Source organism: Tachypleus tridentatus, chromosome 4 (assembly GCF_004210375.1).
Source record: "Tachypleus tridentatus isolate NWPU-2018 chromosome 4, ASM421037v1, whole genome shotgun sequence".
Taxonomy (NCBI): Eukaryota; Metazoa; Arthropoda; class Merostomata; order Xiphosura; family Limulidae; genus Tachypleus; species Tachypleus tridentatus.
This window is the reverse complement of record NC_134828.1, coordinates 79,198,155-79,220,523: the sequence shown is the minus strand read 5'-3', so window position 1 is coordinate 79,220,523 and position 22,369 is coordinate 79,198,155. Positions and strand designations below refer to the sequence as shown.

General features: G+C 31.1%; 1 protein-coding gene across 2 annotated transcripts in view; it reads left to right on the top strand.

Annotated features, from left to right (window-relative positions):
• LOC143249520 (ubiquitin carboxyl-terminal hydrolase 3-like) overlaps positions 1-11,049 on the top strand; it is a 37,169-nt gene extending 26,120 nt beyond the window's left edge. For both annotated transcript variants that reach the window (XM_076499506.1, XM_076499505.1), the window contains exons 9-15: positions 821-1,044; positions 2,248-2,325; positions 3,601-3,719; positions 5,200-5,319; positions 5,883-5,956; positions 7,202-7,242; positions 8,104-11,049. In XM_076499506.1, coding sequence (XP_076355621.1) covers positions 821-1,044; positions 2,248-2,325; positions 3,601-3,719; positions 5,200-5,319; positions 5,883-5,956; positions 7,202-7,242; positions 8,104-8,228 — 781 coding nt within the window. In that variant the 3' untranslated portion in view covers positions 8,229-11,049. The remainder of the gene's footprint in view (positions 1-820; positions 1,045-2,247; positions 2,326-3,600; positions 3,720-5,199; positions 5,320-5,882; positions 5,957-7,201; positions 7,243-8,103) is intronic.
• The last annotated feature ends 11,320 nt before the right edge of the window (positions 11,050-22,369 follow it).

The window sequence follows — 22,369 nt, the reverse complement described above, 5'->3', positions numbered from 1 at the left end:
TTGTTTCCAGACTTACTAGGGTGGGGTTATATATTATCTTTGTAAATTGTCATAAAAAGTTTCCTTTTCTGGTTTTGATGATAAAATACATTTATTAAGTTGTTGTGTTTCAGTGTACTTTCAGGGTTAGAAATTTCATTTTAATGACTAACACAGATTGAAAATATTTTACAAAAGTGTTTTGAGATTGGGTCTGAAATGTGATCTGAAGTCAGCACATGATTACACAAACAAAAAACATTAATGTCAAATTTAATAACCTCCAAAAATTGGATTCTGCAGTATCATTTTCTTCAGTTTAATGCAAAGAAAGATTTTTTTTAACTTGATCCAGGGTACTGTAAACTTTCTAAATGTACCTATATACAAAAGTTAGAATTAGTTGAAGTTATAAGATTACTTTTAGTACTTTTTACTAGGGACTACCACAGTCAATTCTTATCTAGTTTTATGTGTTTTTAATTTAATTTAAAAAAAAGTCCTTTTTATCATAATGAAGAAAATGTGATAGCAGTGTCCAGTTTTTGTAGTTTATTGAATATTGAATTTAACATTTTGTTGGTGTAATAACAAAACAAACTTGTCTGTTCTTCCTGGTTTTTATCTATCTTGACAGAATTAGGTTGAATGTCTTATGTAAATTGTCAGTCACAGCTATTAAGATGTCATATTTTATAGCATTTTAATGTTTTAGTTCATATTTTCTGTTTTTTCATTCATTAAAACTTGTAGCAATAAAAAATAATGTTTGGAAATGAATTGAGTTGATCAACCCTTGCAGAGATAAATAATGAACAGTATCTCTTGTCCTGAATTTCAGAGGTTATCAACAACAAGATGCTCATGAATTCCTACGCTACATGTTAGATAGACTACACATGGAACTTCTTAATATCCTTCCTTACCCAACAACACACAATCCTATCTGCATTGGACTTAAAGGAAAATGTACAATAGTTACAGCAATTTTTGGGGGAGTCTTACAAAATGAGATGAACTGTCTTGTTTGTGGCACAGAATCTAAAAAACATGATCCTTTTTTAGGTAAGAAGTATGTTATATACTACAGAAATTGAATAACCTATACTAAAGTGATATTGGATCCTCACTATATAATTATAGTTAATGTCATCATGTGCAGTCATGCCCCATCTAATTAATGATCACACATCATGAAAATGACTGCAGTGCATTTTCCATTGCTAAAGGTTCCATTATGAGGCTGAAATGTTGAAAGTACTCTGTTTCTTTCTACATTTGTTTCATTATTCATTGATTTTATGAGATTAATAGTTTCTTGGTGCTCATTACAACAGTCCAATAATGCAGAAATTCATAATAGGTATTGCACCTAGTAACTTTCACATAATAGCATGAATACACATTTCACTTTTTAGCTGCTTGAAGGATGTTACATGTACAAATATTTCTTGATAAAATTTGTATGCACATGATTTGTGTCAATTTGCCAGAAATCTGTCTTAAATATTGTGTGTAATAAAAGGCCACACATTGCCTACTATGGCTAGATTATGATTTTTTGCAGGTCTTTTTAATTAAAGGTCTTAATTTCCTAAATGTATTCATATTCCTTTATTTTATGAAGACATTAAGTACAAGAGAGATCCTTGTTTTGGAAGTTCTGAATACCATATCAGAACATATATTTATGATCTGAGAATATGAACCTTTTGCATCAGAGGGCTGTTACCCTTCCCAAAAGTGATCAGTTTTCAGTGGTATCAATCTACCCACAAAATGTAAAAATATATTTGTAATGGGCACAGTTTCACTTTTTTTTTTTTTTTTAATATCACTTCTGGTTGTTATGTGGCTTGCTGATTTAACTATTCGAAATTGGTTTAATGTAATGCACTAAAGCATGTGAACTTGTATTTTTATAATTATCAGTTTTGAATTAATTTAAAAAGCAAATATATAAAAATATTGGGGGGAGAGAGAAGTGTTTGTTAGTGAACATCATTTGAGTTATCTTTTTAAGGTCTTTCATTTTCACAAATTTTATAACCTCTGTACATTTGTTTATGAAACAACAAATCTGAGGATTTGTTGAGGAAATTTTAAAAATTTTCTCAAAATTATTTTTAAGGTTTTCACAAAGAATTGGATTTAGCCCTCTGGCTTGTAAAAAATTTAATTTTTAAAACTTTTTTCTCATATATTGTAGATTTAATTATAGATCATGCATTAAAAAGTAAGAATAAATTATCAAAAATCATATTTCAGACCTATCTTTAGACATTCCATATCAATATAAGCAGCCAAAGTCAAAAGATGAAGAACCACCACCTTTTCATTTACATGGTGAGTTTTTGTGCTTCCTTGAATTAATGGTAAAAAACGGTATGGTAGTATAAACTTAATTTTAAGTTGTAAAATTAAAAAAAATGTTTCGGATATCTTGCACATGGTTATTGTTCATCCTCTAAATTAACATTTTAAGAATGCTTAAAATATGGTTCAAAATTACTTTATAGCGCACAAATGCTATATCTACTTTTGGGTTATATTAAACTTTTAATTTACAGGTATTTATAAATTTTGTTTTGAGGTCTTAAGAAAGAAAATTATATATGGCAAATTGTTAACCCAATTTTGTAATGATTATTATAAAATAAATATATTAAAATGAAATCTGAATTTTTTCATATGTATAAAAACATAATTAAAACTGTCACAGAAAAAGGCATTCTTGATGTCATTACTTATTTTACTGATAATCTCGTGTAACATTTTATTTCAGATATAAGTTCAAAAGCTTGTAAGAAAATTTTCCCTTATGTCATTTGTTGAAAGCCATAACAATAAAATTACTAAGCACGATTCAAGTACTTATTTGACTAATATTTTTAAAACAGTGTAAAATTTCAAGCTTGTATTGTTTTTATTAAAATGTAAATACTGTATTTTTTCCTGAATTTTATTCCAAGAGCAGGCAACACGACATAAATGTTTATAACCTTTTGCTTAAGTAATTTGAAATAAACAGTTAACATTTGTAAGTTCATGCTAGCATTTTGTTACACCACCATACTTTTTACCAGAAGTTAAGTGAAAAAAGACTGAAGTTTGTTGTTAACACTATATCGCAGCATTCGTAATTTTGAAACTCTTTCGTTCTGTTTCTATTAGTTTGGTTTATAGAAAATGTTTGAATTTAAAAAAATGCTAAGTTTTCCTGTAAATATTTAATAACACAATGATTTTGTTTATAATTTTTGTATATTACAATTATATTGCTGTTTTGTTTTTTTTATTATTATTTACAACTACAAATGATATTAGTTCAGGTAACTGAGGGTTTTACATTTTACAACTTGTACATTTTTCTTTTCTAGTTGTATAACTAATTAGATAAGGTTAACTGTTTGAAAGATTGAATGTTTCTTTTTTACAAGTTTTTAATCTCAAGTTAGCTAGGATTATAAAGAACAATTCTGAGGATTATATTATTGCATCATGTATCAAAAGTTAAATTCCTGTTTGTGGTGTTTTTTTTCTGATGTTATCTTCCCATGCTGTGTTGTACATTTATTAATTTTATTAACTGTATGGTTTTATGACTATCCATTTTTGTAGAATGCTTGAGCAGGTTTACAGAATTAGAAGAGCTGGCAGACAGTGAGCTTTACTACTGCCACTCATGTAAATGTAAACAAAGATCAACTAAGAGGTTTTGGATTCGAAGGCTTCCAAATGTAGGTTGTTGACTTTTTTGTAAATTCCTTTGTTGTAATATATTTACCAATTCATTTTGCTTTCAGAACTGAAAGATTTCAACTTATTTTACTGTGTTTGTGTTTTTAACTAACTATTTTTGTGAAGATCATATTACATTTGATAATTATTTTAAATTATAAAGTTAATGATTTTCAGAAATTTGACATCTTAATGATACTCATTTCTGCTGGCAAAGTAAAAATATGTTAGTTCAAATAATTTATCCATCAGATGCCGAGTACCTTTCAGACTATGAAAAGGACAGTTTTCTATGAGTGTGTTACACTTCTTAAGACAAAATTCTGAAAGTTTTTGTTAAAATGCATAAAATAAACAAGCATATTAAATATACAATGTATTTATTTTTTTTCTCTTTGAAAGCAAGAAATAGCTTTACACAACTATTATGGCTGTTTATACTAAGTTTACTCTAACAATGAAGATATGTCGTTGTAAAATATTTTTACAAATAACTGAACTTTGTACTTTTAGGCTGTTTCTCCTGCCAAAGTAATCATGGTTAACAAGTACATATTACAGTGTGACTCAAAAACATTAGAATTTGGAAATTCTGTCGTTTATATTTTCAGACAGAACCATTTAAGAGCAAAATTAATTGTTTGACAAATTTTGTATTGTGTGATTAATCTTTTTAGGCAGTGTCAAATTGTACATTTAGCATGTTGGAAAGATTTGCATACTTGTATAAAGATTTTTTTTTGGCATAGGTGTAGCATGAATACACTGAAAAAAAATTACATAAATGCAACATTATTTGAAATAAAAGTATCAAATAGATTAGTTTCTATACAGCAAAGCTACTACACTAATTCTAAAATAAGTAATACAACAATAAATAAAATGCAAGTTTTGACAAATTTGTGCTTGGTTGATAAATATAGAGAGAGTACTAACAGGTGTTATAGATCACTGAAACATAATGTAGTAAGCATTTAGTTTTATTTCGGTAATGGTGATCATCTTTAACAAAACAAAATTAGTGTCTGATTCAAAGTTTTTTATTGGTTTTGTTCCATGGTAGAACAATGGTAAGTAAAAATTTACAATGCTAAAATCTGGGGTTTGATTATCCACGGTGGACACAGAAGGGTAGTCTAATGTGGCTTTGTTCTAAAAGAAACAAAATTTATATATTCTTGGTGTTCTCAGAATTGAAGTTTAAATATGGCATCACAATATTGTTATTCATTATGTGACGTTATGTCCAGATCAGTTTGTTAAATTTAGATATTTAACATATGTGAACAAATTTACCGTGATATAATCTGTGTATACTACTTTGTTTCAGATTCACGTCAAAGGTACTTATTATATGGAGATTATACTAAACATTAAAACTATCTCAAGAAAATAAATTTTTACAAAAAATTAAAGCATAAGAAAATTAGTTATGTATGTATTTTTAATAACAGTGCTTAACAATTCCATTTCCTTTAGGTTTTATGTCTACATCTGAAACGATTTAGGTGGAATAATTTTTTTCGAATTAAACTGGACAATTATGTGAAATTCCCAGTTAAAGGCTTAGACATGAGCAGATTCATGCTGGCTAATATGGTAATAAATTTTCATTATGTGTTGAGTAGATTAAATAAATTTGAAGAGTAGCCAATACTTTAAGTTCATTACCAAAGAAAATGTAACATTAAATGACATTTTGTTGATTAACATAAAACTTTTGCTCAGGAATTAATGTTTGTAAAATCCATATTAATTAAATGTGAAAACGAAAGTAATACAATTAAATATGTCTGTACAAGATTTGTTTCTTTGTGTGTGTGTGTGTGTGTGTGTGTGTGTTTAAATGCTTTACTATAATGTAATTATTTTATCAATACATTCATCTACATGGTCCATTGACATGATTTATGTTAAAACCTTTTTAGTAAAGATTTAGGTAGTCTGAAAAAGTTTATTTAATTTAATGAAAAACCAGGTTAATATTTCTTTTTTTTTAATATCCTTTTAATTATATTTTTATTGAAACTAAAACTGCACATATTGATTGTTTGTTACCTCTCTAACAAACAATTGTAATGTAAAACTTCGCATGTTTGAACCCATCCAAACATGGTATAGTTCTGTAGGTGCAAGATACTGACTTGCATTCCCTGTTTCAGCATGAAACACGAAGAAGCTCTGGAGGTTGTATGCTGTATGATTTGGCAGCTGTAATAGTGCATCATGGATCAGGGTAAGTTTTGTTTTATAAAACTCAACATCTGGTGAAAATAAAAATTTAATAGAAAAAATTTTCATGGTATTTTTTTTCAAATTTTTATTCAATAATTGTCTTACATAAGGCATTCATACAAGTAATTTACTGCAAAGAAATGACCTTTATGTAGCTTAAACTTTCTCAGGCTTACTATATATGGAAATAAGTTTTTGTATATTTAATAATGAAATCAAAACAAATTGACATAACACTTGCTAAAAAATGCACAACCTATAAATTTTGATATTGAAAAATGCATCAGATCTGAAACAATGGGATGAGCAAATTTTGAGGATGTCATTGTGTAATTGTGAATCTGAATTCCAATGGTTTGATAACAGTCAGAAGTAGTTTCTTTAATGGTAGAAAGGAAAGTCAGTGTTAATATCTACAGTGAAGCAGGCTGGGAAGAAAGTGATCAATGTGTGTTTTGGCTCTGTCCCAGCAATTGGTATTGAGTTTTACACAAAATTGAGGACACCTTGTCTGCTGACAGGTACAAGAAAACTGTTATCCATCATGCCATTCCTTCACTAAGAAGTTTGCATGTGAATATTATATGGGCTTACATGGAAACTGAGAAGGTCAAATTTTTTGGTATTTATGCATACATTGACACACTGATTATAACATAGAAATTAGTTGAACTGCACTGTCTAAAGTAAATATAAAGTACCAGTGCACTGTGCAACTTAGTTGCTTTTCTCATTTTCTGTTACAATATATTTTTACTAATGATAAAATTACCAGTTAATTGCAACTACTGGCTGTTTTGTACATCACCTGTGCATTTCCATAAATATTTTCAATACCATATTTCTGAAAAATATTTCAAAAAGTATTTTTATCTGCAAAATTTCAGTTACAATGGTCAAACTAATGTAATTCATGTTGTTTCTAGGTGACCAAATGTATAGATCAGATTAACAAGTTGATTAGGCTTTCAGGGTATTACTAACTTTGTCAGTTGAAGCTGTTATTTCCAGTTTAAATTGCAAATTATTTCATTCATCATTTTTAGTTCATAATCTGGATATCTTCATTTCTGACATTCCATTTAAGAAAAACTATTAGTGTATAAAATGTGATTTTTACTAGCATATGTGAAAATAACAATTAAGATTAGGAAAATTTGTTTAGTGAATGAAATATTTTTAGAAGTGTGAACAGAAGAATTATTTTTTTTTTACAATTTCAAATTGTTTATCATATTTTGCATAGGGCTGGTTCTGGACACTATACGTCTTATGCAACACACTCAGGTATGTTGTAACTTTTCACTTCTTGATTAAAAAAAAAAAATTGAAGCAGTTTATTATACATACATAATAAACTTAAGTGCTTCAGACTGATTTGTCCATGACAGTCATCTTTGTTAATATACTACTCGTTTTTCTTAATTTTTCTATTAGAACAGAAGTAGAAGATATAACTTCTAGTATTATATAATGTGCAATTTATTCAGTAGTAGTTGCTAACCTGATCTCATTTATTCAGGATGTAACGTTTTATTTTTATGCTGAGTAAATGAATTTTGACGTTTTACATTTTGAGTAATATTAGAAGATTATGGTTAAACCTTTTAAAACTGTTTTGTTGATAATTACTTATTAAAATAATTGTCTTAAAATTACTTCAGTATTTGCTAACAAAACCTTAAGTACTGCATGTACTTGTATATCTTCCAAATTTACTAAAAGGGTAACATTGCACTGGTGTAACTTTTTTTTTATAAACTTTGTTTAGTAATTCAGGATATTGTTTACTATCATTGAAATAGTGTTTAGGGTTAGGAACTTCTAGATTATTAAAAAAAAAAATTATAAACAAGACTGAATAACTATGAAACAGTTTTCTCCTGAATAATTTCATCTGGGTGCTATTGTTAAATTCCCAAATTCAATTTATTGTTCTGGCTGCTTAAGGATTACAGAGATATTTTTTGTACCTTCTATATTGTTCACTTAAAATTACCAAATATTATACATGGTTTCAGTTTTGAATGTGTTGTAAAAATAAATGCTTTTTTAGATTTAGTTAATGAAGCACTATGTAGTCTTGATTCATAATGAATACCTTTGTGTTGATTTCTAATAATTGTATTTTCTTTTTAATCTTCCAAGGATGCTGGCATCACTTCAATGATAGCACTGTAACAATATGTGATGAGGAAACTGTAGCAAACTGCAAAGCTTACATCTTATTTTACATTCGACGAGAAGTGAACCTAGCACCATTTAGCCTATAAAAAAAACCAACAATTTTTATGTATTTAAGTTTCATGGTCCATAACCCAAATAGAATAGGCTATAAACAAAAGCTCCCTTCCTAAAATGTCAATATTCTACAGTTTTCTGATCACAGCAAAATTAGTGTGCAGGGTGTGGAGTTTCCTCTTATTTTGTAATGTGATTAGAAAACAATTGTGGAGCTTTTTTTGTTTTTTTCTTTAATATCTGTCAAGCCATGATGTAACTTTGTTCATTGAATATTTATACTGTTTAAAAAACAAAACAACAATTTTCCTTAAACTTTCAACCAGGTACAGTGCAGTGAGAAACTTGTGGCTATTTAACTTAAGATATTAAAACCGCCAATCTCTTTAATGAAGAATTTCTTTTTCTGCAATGATGATTTTTGACTTCAATGTTGTTTTTGTATCTGGCCTTCAAAATATGAATTATAAAATGTAAGTAAATATAAAATAAGTTAACCATATTTATGAATTACAAAGACAATTTTAATTATTAGATATTGAAAATGAAATAAATTGGTGCACTATTAATTCTTATATGTACTTTGATCAATGGTTGGTTCAACAAACTTAAGTTATATTACATAATTTCATGGCAGTCTTCACTACATCTTGGCAGGGATTTCAAGGACAACCAAGTACTCATGCTTTTTTCCCGTATTGTGCCTTTCTTTCCATCTTCTAGTAGTTTAAACCTCAAATAAAATGAATGTAGGTGTTCAGAATTTATCATTAGCTTAAGAACGGTGTGTTAATAATTTATCACAGAAAGTGTATTTCCCCTTCCCCAACCTGCATCTCAGAACGTGTTCCAAGTTGATGTTGAATTTTCAGTCGTAGCTCATTTATTGAAAAATATTTTTTTCATTTCATTTACTAATCTATTTTTTTTCTTTTTTGGAGAGGGGTGGAGCATATTTTATATAATTTCTGTTTACAACACATACTTTTCCTAAGCCAAAATTGTATTTCAGTTAAATTACCAAAAATAGCAGATTAATGGCCTTAACACTAAGGATGTTTTCAATATGGATAGTTAGAAGTTGATACAATCTGTATAGGTTTTATAATGTCAGTTATAGTCAGTAGCCTTAAATTATTATGGTTTGTATAATTTAAAGTTAATATTAAGCATTGAAGTTACAATTAAAGCATTAAAAATCAGGTCTCAAATCGCAAACTAAAACAGTTGTGTAAACTAAATATATATGTGTGAAAATTATGAAATTTACTGTTTGTTTTTACAAGACTTTACTGCACTGAACTTTCATTTTCTTTATATATATTCAGCTGAAATGGTAAGGTTTCAATTCTCTATACTGTAATTTTAAAATAACTTAAAATGAACTGTTGTTAAAAGCATAATTAAATTAAAAGAAGTATCATGGAAGGTCAAGGGTTTCCTCGCTCATTGAACTCTTCAGAAACTATATTAACAAACTATTTATGTAATTTCACAATTATGGGTATTACTTCTTAGTTAGATGTAGTTCACTTTGTCTGGTATATTAATTTGTCATTTTTATTGTAGATGTCTGATATGTTTGTGTAGCAGAATATTCATTAGAAAGTGCTTGAACAAAAGGTTTAATTGTATGCATTAAGAAAACTACAGAAACTTGCATTTATAAACGAAATTTTTCTTTGAATTTTTTTTTCCCCATTAAATATAAAACTGGCATCTGCATGTTTCTATAAGATTCAAGTTGACAGTTATTTACAGGCTAGCTTAATACCTGATCTCAGTATCATTGATGTCAAAGAGCATTATTATTAAAATCACACTTCTGGTTATCTCTTGGGAAAATGTTAAGTGTTTTCTCCAGCATTTCTTGATGCATAGAATTCTTTGTAACTAATTCCAGTATCAGTTTATGTATAGCAGAGAAGCTATTTCTATGACTTTACAATCTGCTGTCGAAGCCACTCACAAAGGGTTAAATAATGTCATCATAAAGTGTTTTGTAATTCAGGTTCAGGGAACAGTAACTACAGTTGTGTTATCTGTTATAGCCAATAGGAAATTACTTAGAAGTCATCAGGAAGTTGACAGAAATAAGCAATCTAACTTTTACTTACCCTAAGTTCTTAAAGTAGTTTTTAATTTGTTGAATTTAATTTTAAAAGGAACCTACTATTTAACAGCAATTTATTTTTGCAGTTTTATAATAAAAAAAAATACCGTGTATGTACATGTGTGTGTGTATGTTAAATGGTCAGCTGTATAAATATTTTGTAGTTTGGTAAGGTTTTTGATGTAACATCAGAAAAAAAAAATTCCCTGATTATTTTTTTTAATGTATTGTAAAAGACATACTAGAAGTTAACAAGTATGTCTGTTACAAATATATAGCAAGATTTAGTTGTATCCAAAAATGTAGAATCACGAAGCAAAATGTCTGTGTGAAATTTTCTTCCATTTTGTTGAAAGGTGCCAGTACTTCTTAAATGCAGGTTCAACGAGAGGAATTAGTGGATAAATAATTTGCCTTTTTTATTTTGTTGCTGAACCAATAGTCGCATAATTCATTTTTTAAGTGTTTTAAATAATTTCAAATTCAACGATAGTAATTTGTTGGTGATTAGGGTAAACAGTAAAATAGTTCAGTTAAAACTAAATGCAGATTTCAGACCTTAAAATTATGGTTCCTCTTTTTCTTTGAATTAAGATGGTTTAAAGGATATGTGTTTATCTCTAAGTAGTAGTACTGTACTATGAATTCCTATTGTGAAAACAATAATACTTGTACATTGAACAACAATCTGTAAAATATTTTTGCAGTAAAGGTAATAAAATGTTGTATGCTTATCAGGTGCATATTTATGAATTTTGTTCTTTAACTATACTTGTTTATTTCTGTCAAATACATTTCCGTTATAAACAGTAAAAATCATGATAAAAAATAAATTAATTTTTCACTGGTACAGTTTAGGTATACTGACAGTATTTTATGAATCTACAGACTTGTACCTTGATCTAGGTAGTTGAAACGTCCTTGAGTGGCACTTTTAATATAAATTTGGAATGTAACCTGATGTTCAAAAACGGTCTTAGATTCATTTATCAATAGTTAAAGGGTTTTTCGCATATTTTTGAAGGTAGTAAATGAATATTTAATTTAAGCAGTAACTAGAAAATAATAAACACCTTTGTAAACAGAGACCTGTTTGTAGGCAAAAGATTTATAACTTTGTTTCAACAATAAAGTTCATAGGGTTGGTTTTATTGCTGAAGATCAAACCATTTCGGGAAAGGCCCTTTCCTAACACTTTTTTATTTTGTATTTAAAGAACTATAAACGTATAAAAAAAAAACCACAGTGAGCCATTATAATTTCAAGTACCTCAGTGTTAGGAACTATCAGAATATAATACTGGTTTTCAGAAACTCTTCTAATAAATATTTTCAGAACTGCCAAGCCTCAAGTTTAATGCAGATTGTTTGGATATAATCTTGCAAGTAACGCAGTCTGTGTGTGATTAGTCGTGGCTCTCGAGATTTATAAAATAATACCGGTAACTTGTACTACATAAAATGAAAGTAGTAAGTATAAATAGCACTATACGTGTATTTGTTTTTAAATTTCATGCAAGGCTACAAGAGGGCTAGTACAGATAGTCATCCCTAGTTTAGCTGTATAAGACTAGATGGAAGGCAGCTAGTTATCACCACCCACCGGATAATTCTTGGGCTACTCTATTAACAACAAACAGTGGGATTGACTGACACTTGTAACGCTTCCACGGCTAAAAGGGGCAAGCATGTTTGTTGGGACAGAGATTCGAACCCGCGACTCATATTGTGATTCAATGTACTAACCACTTGGCCATGCCAAACCAGCACCATATGAATATGTAACGTTGTAGAGAAAGCGAAAAAATATCCTCATTGCTAAGAATGTAGTAATATGTAATAATTGGTATTGCTTAATAATGTTCATCATTTATCTTTGTAGTAAGATAAAAGTATCCTTTAAAATTCGCATTACATATATCGATATTTTATTCACTGTTTAATACTAAACTATTTAACCTAAAATACATTGCAACATTTTAGCACGTTGCAAAGTTTAACGATTTTTTTTTTAATTATACCAGTAGCTTGATGTTTCAAAGTTGTTTTACGAATAGCAATGGCCGTCTTTAGATAAACATGATTAGTAAAATATAAATGAAAGAAATTAGCAATTATAATATTCTATCTCCTGAATACAGTATTAAAAATCGATATGTGATAATTTGTATGCACGTCAGCATGTTTTACTGTGAAAATTGGCAGCTGTTATATTGCATTTAGCGATTTGGAGAGAAATGTAGCTTCAAATCGTCTTCACCTGATAATGCGTTGTTTTTATAATCGTTTTAATTTTGGGTGCCTTCTGATTTGCTGTAGGTCTTGAAGCAAGTTCAAACTGTTACTTGTTTAAATTTTGTAAACTATATAAAAAATGCTACAATTTCTTAGGAAAACTATGGAAGACAGGTGATCTCTACTATAGAGTACTAAGAAAAGATCAGCTATTTCATTTAATCACCGTTGTTTGTGCAACATAGACTGAGGAATTGTCAGCCAACAGCCCATGAACTTGATAAAGTAATTGGAATGAGTGCTATTAACCAGGCACAAAGTCGAGAAGACCTGCAATTTACCATATAAAACCACAAAATTTGTTTGGACTTCTGTCAAGGTAACTGAAATTTTGAAGTACTGACAATAGTAGGCGCATGTATTTTTCACAATGAACCATAATTTCATGGCCAGTTGTTTAGGGCGCTTAACTCGCAATCTGATGGTCGCTAGTTTGAAACTCCGTCTCACTAAACATACTCGTCCATTCAGCCGTAGAAGCGTCAATCACACTATTCGTTGGTAAAAGAGTAGCCCAAGAGTTGGCGGTGGGTGATAATGACTAGATGCTTCTAATCATTCACTGCTAAAAATGATGGACAGTTAACGCAGATGGCTTTCGTGTAACTTTATACGAAATTCAAAGCAACCCATAATTTCACGTCTATACCAGTGAACAGTATACTTTGTGCAACGTCGTTGAATACGACGGTTCAGATATAGTATGGGGAGGTAGCGGACAGTATGAATTGTATGAACAAAAATTGCATTGTGCTTCTGAGGGGATTTACCGTTTGATAATATACAACGACTTGTTGCATGTGCTATGAGATTAAAATGTACTGGTACAGTATTATGATGAATATACTACCTTGAAGAACCACAAGCTGTAAATCAAAGAACAAGAAATCTTGTAGAACATCCTTGGGTTCCATTCATGTCGAAAGAGCTTGACGTTATCGTGATTGACACAAAATCATCTGTATAGTCATTTAGCGATCGATTGAAAGTATTTCTGTAAATGCTAAGAGTGTACCTGTTACTGAATGTGTTATTTTCGTCAAATTTAACTTTGTTAAATTTTGATCATATTTTTTAAAGCAATATTTATTGAACTAAAGAATTATTTGGCTTTAATATCTTGTTCCTAGAAATGCACTTTACTTGATAAAAAAGATCGCCTTGTATTGGTCTCACCTTTTACATATAAAAAATCATGTTCGTTAAATTTTTTGTCTTGTTAAACCCAAAGATACGCATATATAGTAGTGTTTATAGCAAATATGAACGGATTTTACAACATTAATATTGAAAAGAAATATTTAAAATTATGACAAACCCATTTTATACGGTAATTTGGTTATTCCAGAATTGACGTTCACTCTTTTTCCCTCACCCCTCCTTTAAGTGGCAGAGCAGTATGTCTACAGACTTGTAACGTTATCCACCGGGTTTCGATACCCACGATGAGGCAGAGCACAGATAGCCCTTTGTGATTAACTTCAAACAAACAAAACAAGCTCTTTTTCATATAAATTCTCGAAGTTGAACTGTTTGATCTGTACGTGTCATGGTTGAAAGTCCTTCCAAATGCTAAACTGTGTATTATGAATAATGAAAAGAAAAAAGAAAAAAAACCCGAACACTCGGTCTGTATTTTGAAACCCATCTAACATAACACTCTGGCATATAAACGATCCTCAATTTGATGTATAGCGGGTCATTAAAATAAAATTACAAAGTTTAATAATAATCTGATTTACCACATCATTAAGAAACTCATTCTAGCATACAAATTACTCCGGTTATCTTTTATTCAACATCTAAAGGTGAAAGCTCTGGTCAATGATCATCTGGTTCCTGACATCGTAACCTGAATTTGTTGACTTATAAAGATGATTGTAGATCTCGTGAAATCAAACGCTAAAGAAAAGTGTGTGTAACTTCAACAGTTTCGTGATAGTGTTATCAACGTGGTACTCATTATGGTACAAAAAATCAAGTATAATTCTTTACGTTTGATTTCAAGAGTTGAAAAATTAAGTAGAATTTCATAGTGTTAATTTTTGCGGCTTGGGGTTTCAAGGTTATGAAGAATAATTATCTTTGAAACTAGCTGTAAATGGCATCTTGACCTAAGCCGAAGATTATTTTATTTATAGAACTATGAAGGACAAATGTATATCGAAAACCTACTGATTTCAGCATTCCAATTACCACTGATGTTTCTGGGTCCCTACCCGACATTAATGAGAAAGGTGAAAACAAATTGCTTCATGCAAAAGATGTGGTTCGAGGCGATGTTCTATGTTTGTCTCATGTTATGTTGTCGGAAGCAACTGTATGAGATTAAAATAAAAAATTAGGTATATCAAGTTTCTACTATAATATCTTCTAACAAATGCTTTCTAAGAAAAAAGGAATATATATATAGGAAAATTTATATAAATATAACGGCCTGAAATGACCAGACAATTAGGATACTCGATTTGCAACAGATAGCCCTCGTCTAGCTTTGAGAAAAAATCGAAACCAAATCATAAACTTAACAGTTTTAATGTAGCATTTTCTGTGCATTATATACCAAGACAATTGAACGTTTAGAAAACTCAATGGTATACTCTTACAACGATATAAATCGTTTTTATATCGCTTAAATCTGAGCCCAGATAGCTCTCGTATAGCTTTGCGCGAAATTCAAAAACAAAATTCAACGTTTAAATCTGTGGTTCAAAACAAAGTAAGACAAAACGTTGAATGATACGTGTTTTCTCAGCGAACCGTTTCATTATCATTGTGAACATTTCTCTTTAAAATACAACATCCTTTGTGCAATCATTAGCCAACAGTTCTAATTATGGATCTTTCATATATGATTGTCCCCAGCTAATACAGTGGTAAGTCTACGGGTTTACAACGCTAAAATGAGGGGTTCGATTCCCCTCGGTGGACTCGGCAGATAGCTCAATGTGGCTTTGCCGTAAGAAAACTCACACTTGTATATGATTTATGAAATTCTTTTTTTGAGTTGATTCAACAACCTTATTCTTTCGAACATGGATATGAACATAAATAATCGGTATCGTCTATTTAATTCTAAGTACCTTAACTATATGGCATATTACTCTCGCATAGCATTAATATTTTTAATTCATGCTTAAGGATGGAATGTATGGATTACTAGGAATACATTGTATGTTCACAAAGTATCCAAGTGTATCAAACTCGGAATTGAACAGTGTCAGGTTTGAAAGACAGTGTTACGAAACACATTTCACACTTTCAGCTGTACATGTGTTATAAGAGTGATAGTCAATTGCGTTATTTGGTTTCTGTTGACTAATTATATTCTCTTTAATTTTTAGTTGAAAATTGAGAACAGCTACACCTGAGCCACAAAGGTCTATGACCTAACCGTTTAGCTAGTGGTATGCACAAAGTGCTGTTCAGGTTAACAAAAAAAAATGGAATAATTTTATTATATCTTTTTGTTTCTATGGTATTTTCTGTTGCACTGATTATCTCACAAAAATAGCTTCAAACAACAGAAGGTCGACAGAAAATATTACGTGGAGTTATAACTGAATCGGGCTCTAAATTACTTGAAGAAAAAAATCAAACAGTGTACAAATTAAATAAGCTAAAAGGCTTCACTACTCTGTTATCTGGGAAGAACTCTGACGAGAATGTATATCTCTTTATAAACAGTTTGTACTTTAATAAGAATTTTGCACAAAGCTAATCAAAGACCATTTGTGCTAGCCGTCCTTTTTTTTTAAGTGATAGACCACAGGGTAAACAACTAGTCAGCTCCATTCGCTGCTAACTCTTGGACTACTTTTTTATGAATAGTAGGACTGTCACTTTATAACACCCCCAAGTTGAAATGGCGAGCTTGTTTGACGGTAGAGTTCCAGTCCATAAGCGCTATCCACGCGACATCTGGTCATCCCAAAATGAAAAACAAAACTCCAGGACATAACTTCCAGGTGTCACTTAACCCATTGGACAGTTGACGTCGACGTAGTCTATATAAATGAATGACATTATTCCAACACAACCCTTTCCTTGAGAGTGTTTAAGTGGTACCAATGAAACAATATAGATTATTAAGAGGTTAGCCACAGACTACAATCAGTTGTGTTTTTTTTATTATTATTTAAGCAAATATTATTCTCCCTTCCCCAAATGATTCACACACACAAACTTGTGAACAATTTTCGAAAACTGTATAAAATTAGTTAAAAGTTATGGATACGTTACTTTTAAAATAAAGGTCTTCAAGTGTTTTTGATATGTTTCTCATAAAATTCTATTTCTTCGTAATGACAACTAATAAAAAAAAGAAATTAATCTCTTTAGCCACAGATTCTGTTATTTTAATAAAAACTGGTTTCTAGAAGATTAATTTGCTACTTTATTTTAATATTTTATAAAGAATTTTGACCTTAATGTTAAATTTTTAAGTAGTAATATTTGCTTCGTCTCATGCATGAATACTTGTTTAGCTTGCGAAGACTTAAACAAAACAATAACTTAATGTGTTTACACATAGTAAATATATGTAGTAAGTTGCAGTCAGATTGTTGTGTTTACTTAAAAACTTGTTTCATGTTGAGCATTCTCAGAATAGATGAGAACTAGTCGTCTCTTGTTGTGCAAAGCATAGAAATTAACACTGCGTTTCTAATATATCTATAGAAGAAAGCAGTATCGTTTGCAGGAAAAACAGTAGCGCGACAGTTAAAAATCATATTGAATTACTTGTAAAAATAATCAGAACATAAAAGGAAAGGGAGAAATACCTGTATTATCCATTATAACTATTTTATTACATGGCCCGGCATTGCCAGGTGGATTAAGGCGTTCGACTCGTAATCTGAGGGTCGCGGGTTCGAATCCCAGTCACACCAAACATGCTCGCCCTTTCAGCCGTGGGGGGCGTTATAAAGTGACGGTCAACCCCACTATTTGTTGGTAAAAGAGTAGCCCAAGTGTTGACGACGGTGGATGGTGATGACTAGCTAGCTGCCTTTCTTCTAGTCTTACACTGCTAAATTAGGGACGGCTAGCACAGACAGCCCTTGAGTAGCTTTGCGCGAAATTCAAAACAAACAAACTTTGTTATACTTTCAACCTTCTCTGATATTTAATAGCGGTGTGGAAGGTATTTCTGTATTTAGACATACGCAATTGCGGTGGGGGTCGCATGCTGTATATGCAAACAGTTTTAATTTCTCACATAAACAATAAAATATACTCTATAAATATATATATATATATATATACGTAGCAGAAACTTATCAGGCAACACGGATCTTCATATTCTGTGATAATCTGCTGCTATAAAAATGAACACCGGTGTAACATGATCCTATGTTTATACACCCTTTATTCGCAAAAAATGAGAAACGTAATTCTTTCTTTATTCACTTAGTAGGCATACATGCATAAGAATGTTTAAGTTTTTATTCCATTACAATACTTATTACACTTAATTTACAATTCCAATAAAAGTTGCCAGGTTTGTCAGCAGCTTTACTTAAAATCTCTAGATATCTACCCTGTAACTAAATATTGTAAAACCTTGTTATCATGGCGGGCTTCTTAGATATTGGACATGTCAATTCTTACTTAGATTATCAAAGAGACCGGTGAGGTCTTGCCGATAACCTACAAGAGTCCTAACACAATACAATCTGTTGCCACCTCACTGTAACACCGGTAACACTTCTTTCAGGTCGAAAACCAAAATTACCTTCTTTCTTTGTGAACCTGACGATGACCGAAGAAGGTCGAAACGTTGTTCGCTCTTCTACGTAAAATATTTTCTCAACCCAAACGAGCCGTTTTTTGCATATAAACTTCTGTTGTGGTTTGATAGAAAATTACAAGATGGCGCTAGCAGCCATAGACGAATAATCTAACACTCTCCACTCTTACAGTACCATAATTTTGTTTATTCAACGGGTATCTCATAAAAATACTAGTACTTTGTGCTTTGTTGTACATATTTGCAAGTTAAATTATGAAGAAAATCGTTTTGTTTTTCCAAGAATGGTTATTAGCAAATAACTAAAAGTATTCATACTTACTAATTCATACATGTCACCAAACGACTCGAGTACAACAACGGCCACTCACCAAACTTTCTCAGCAGCCATCTATAAACGTCAGAGCTCTACTTACATTCGTTATATCAACTTCGATTTCAATTTAACAAACAACAAAAACTACAACATGGCAGCATAACGTATAAACTGAAATGAATGAAAAGCCTTTTCATGGTAATAGACAGCCCGCATAATAATCCATATACATATATATAATGTATGTCAATTATCTTTTCTTCTGAAGGATGTGCTGTTGTAAGTCTACAGTGTTGAAAAGAGGTTATAGTTTTATACTGGTAATCACACCTAGTAGAGTTTAACATATTTAGTATTAGCAAGCATATAATTTTTATATTAAATTATTCTTCAATATGTGTGTGTGTGTGTGTGTGTGTCTGTATAGATTTATGGAACAAAATCGTTTTCTAAATTACTGCATTATTTCAGTAATAAGTTAAGTATGGTATATTTAAAACATTTCATATTAAAATTTCACTGTGTTTTATTTTTCCGGTGAAAATATAAAAAGTCTTTAAAACATGTAGAACAATGGTTGCTGTCTTTCACTTACCCGCGAGCTTTATCTCCTGAAAGACACACATTCTGTCGTAGCAGCGCTATACTAAGCTTGTCCAATCAAAGTGTAAGATTACGAAAATGGGAACGGTGATTGGCTATCCAGACAAACCTCACCGCCGTGTCACCCGAAGCTACAGCTGCAAGGACGGTGTAGCAATGGCGGATTTGAAGTATTGCTGAGTGTAATTTTGTGGTTGCATTTTTTTTTTTTTGTGCACAGAAATATATTTTAATGTTCGTATCCATTCCAAGTAAAAATATTTAATGGCACTGACATACTTTTTTCAAAACTTATTGAAGTTAGATTTGTCACTAAACTACAAGTAATCTGAATGTAAAAAGACAATAAAGCTACCGGTTCAAAGCAAGGTTTTGTAAATACGTAAATGTAGAAAACGTTTTACTTTATGTAATATTCGTAAGGTTTTATTGGTCCAAGGGAAACAAGTAAAACAAATAGTAAAGCATATTTTGTTATTACCTACGTAAATCGATTTTTCTACTTACAAAACATATTGTTATCGTTGTTTTGTGTTTCTTCCAAGTCAAGTATATTCAAACTTACAATGCATGTGCCACGTTTTTTCGAACGTTTTTTTTTTTCAAATATACCACAGCTAACTCGCCGGCTGGTATAGTAACTGTACGTAAACCAATATCCTGTCTAGACTAGGATCATTTGTTATTTACAGGGGTTTTCGTGGGTAGAGTTGGTGAGGGGCGTTTAGAGGAAGAGAAACAAAACATGCGTCATACATACAATAAGGCTAATCTTAAAGGCGTGCACAAAGAGGTTCATTTTCTTTCTCGTACTAATTATCATAGTTCAATTGAGTTAGTCATGAAAAAGGAATTGAAAAGAATGAAAGAACTAGTTTTTAGATCTTTCAACCATTCTAACTGACCAACACGAAAAAAACAGCAAAATTTGTCAGCCTCCGCTTAAAATGCTTTATAGGAATAGTTGCTGTACAATACTTAATTAGATCTCTGCAGGGAAGTTATACTGCTATATGTACATTTATACATAATAGTTTGGAGTAGTATATGTATGTTCGTCTTTTTTGTATGTTCGTTTATTTATTCTGGTTGTCGTATGAATCTTCTTCACAGGTTAGTCGTTTTTTGTGCTGCTGGTGTTAGCACAAAGCTACACTATGGGCTATCCATTGTGAAAAATCGAATCCCGAACCTTAGCGTTGTAAGTCTGACCCACAGTACTCATATTTAAGTATTATGTACAATGTCTTCTCTGCCAAAAGTAATTTCTTGTATATAATTAAAATAGTACGACCTCAAAAATCACGCGGCTCATTTTTTTATTTCATTGTTCTTTTTTTACATTTTTGCGACATTATTTGCCATTGTACTTGAAAATCAAAATGTTCATTATACTGACATTATTACTGCTGAATTGTTACTGTTTTAATATAAAACAAGTTATTTCACATTTTGTTTTCAAAAACACATTCAGTGAACAGCTGGAAATTGCAGTTTCAAAGAGTATCAGTTCTTCTCTGCTCACATGGCCAGTTGGTTAAGGCACTCGAGTCGCAATCTGAGGGTCCTGGGTTCGAATCCCTATCACACCAAACATACTCGCTCTATCAGCCATGGGGGCGTTATAATGTCACGGTCAATCCAACTATCTGTTGGTAAAAGAGTAGCCCAAGAATTGGCGGTGGGTAGTGATGACTAGCTACCTTTCCTCTAGTCTTGCACTGCTAAATTAGGGACGGCTAGCGCAGATAGCACTCTTGTAGCTTTACGCGAAATTCAAAACAAACAAATCTTTTCTGCTCATTTAAGTCGACAGTAAAGGTTCGGTATTTAACGATAATGATAAAATAACCAAGCTGTGAAGAATTCAAGATGGAATATTCAATAGCCGCAGCACTTGAAATTCTTTAAGGCAGTATTAGAATAAATTAACTTATGAGACCATTATGTTCCTTTTTGTCAGCTATATTTTTGTACGCCAACAATACTAAGTATGGGGCGCGCGCACATCCGATTCGATTTAATTATTCACCAGGATCTTTACCAGCCTACCCTGAAATGAAATTATTTTAGGATTAGAGTAAGTTAATCTCTGAGACCTCCTGAGTCCAAAACTGTAGTTAGGTCTCAAATCGGCTAAGAGAGGACAAAACTATGAGCTAAAAGTTTGTACTTGAAAAAAAACAAAAAAACACAGAATAATTATTCCATGAGCCGCTACGCCGTGGTTAAAAATTCTTATAGTAAATGTTTATATTGTTCAAAAAATAAAATGAAGGATGATAATGAGTTAAAACTATATACTTAAACACTCGCTCATTGAAGTAGATAAGGTTTCAGCGGAGATGAACAGGATATTTTCGAAACAAGCTGATTTGTCTGTTTTGAATTTCGCGCAAGCTACACAAGGGTTATTTGCGCTAGCCGTCCCTAATTTAGCAGTTTAAGACTAGAGAAAGGCAGTTAGTCATCACCATAAACCGCCAACTATTGGGCTACTCTTTTACCAGCGAATAGTGGGATTGAAGGTCACATTATATCGCTCCCAAGGTAGAGGATATTTGGAGTGAAGAGGATTCTATCCTTCGACCCTGAGGTTACGAGTCGAGAGCCCTAACCACCTGGCCATGGCAGGCTGAACCAGTGGAATTAACTAGTAATAATGTTAACTGTTAATTAATGTCTGCCACTTGAACAATAACAAATTAAAAGTTAGTACAATGAAAGAAGTGTTTCATGGCCCTTAAGCAGAAAGTAACAGCCAGTCCAGATGGATCGTCATCATGATTGTGAAGTTAGTTTAGAGACGTTAGAACTTGTGTATTTTACAGCTTTGAACTTTACAGCTCAAAATAAATTGAAGACATTTGCTTTAGTGTCTTTCCTCCTCTAATTTTCTAGTGAAATTATATCTTCATCCCAAACCGAGACAGCAGCAATCACGTTACAATAAGCGAATTTACACGTGTACTAACTATTTATTATATATTAGAAGAATGTGGTAAATCTGTATTTCATTAAAAGTAAAAACGTACAAAACATATACTGTAAAAGAGATAAACGTGCATTTTGTTAATTATGGTTAAAACATAAAA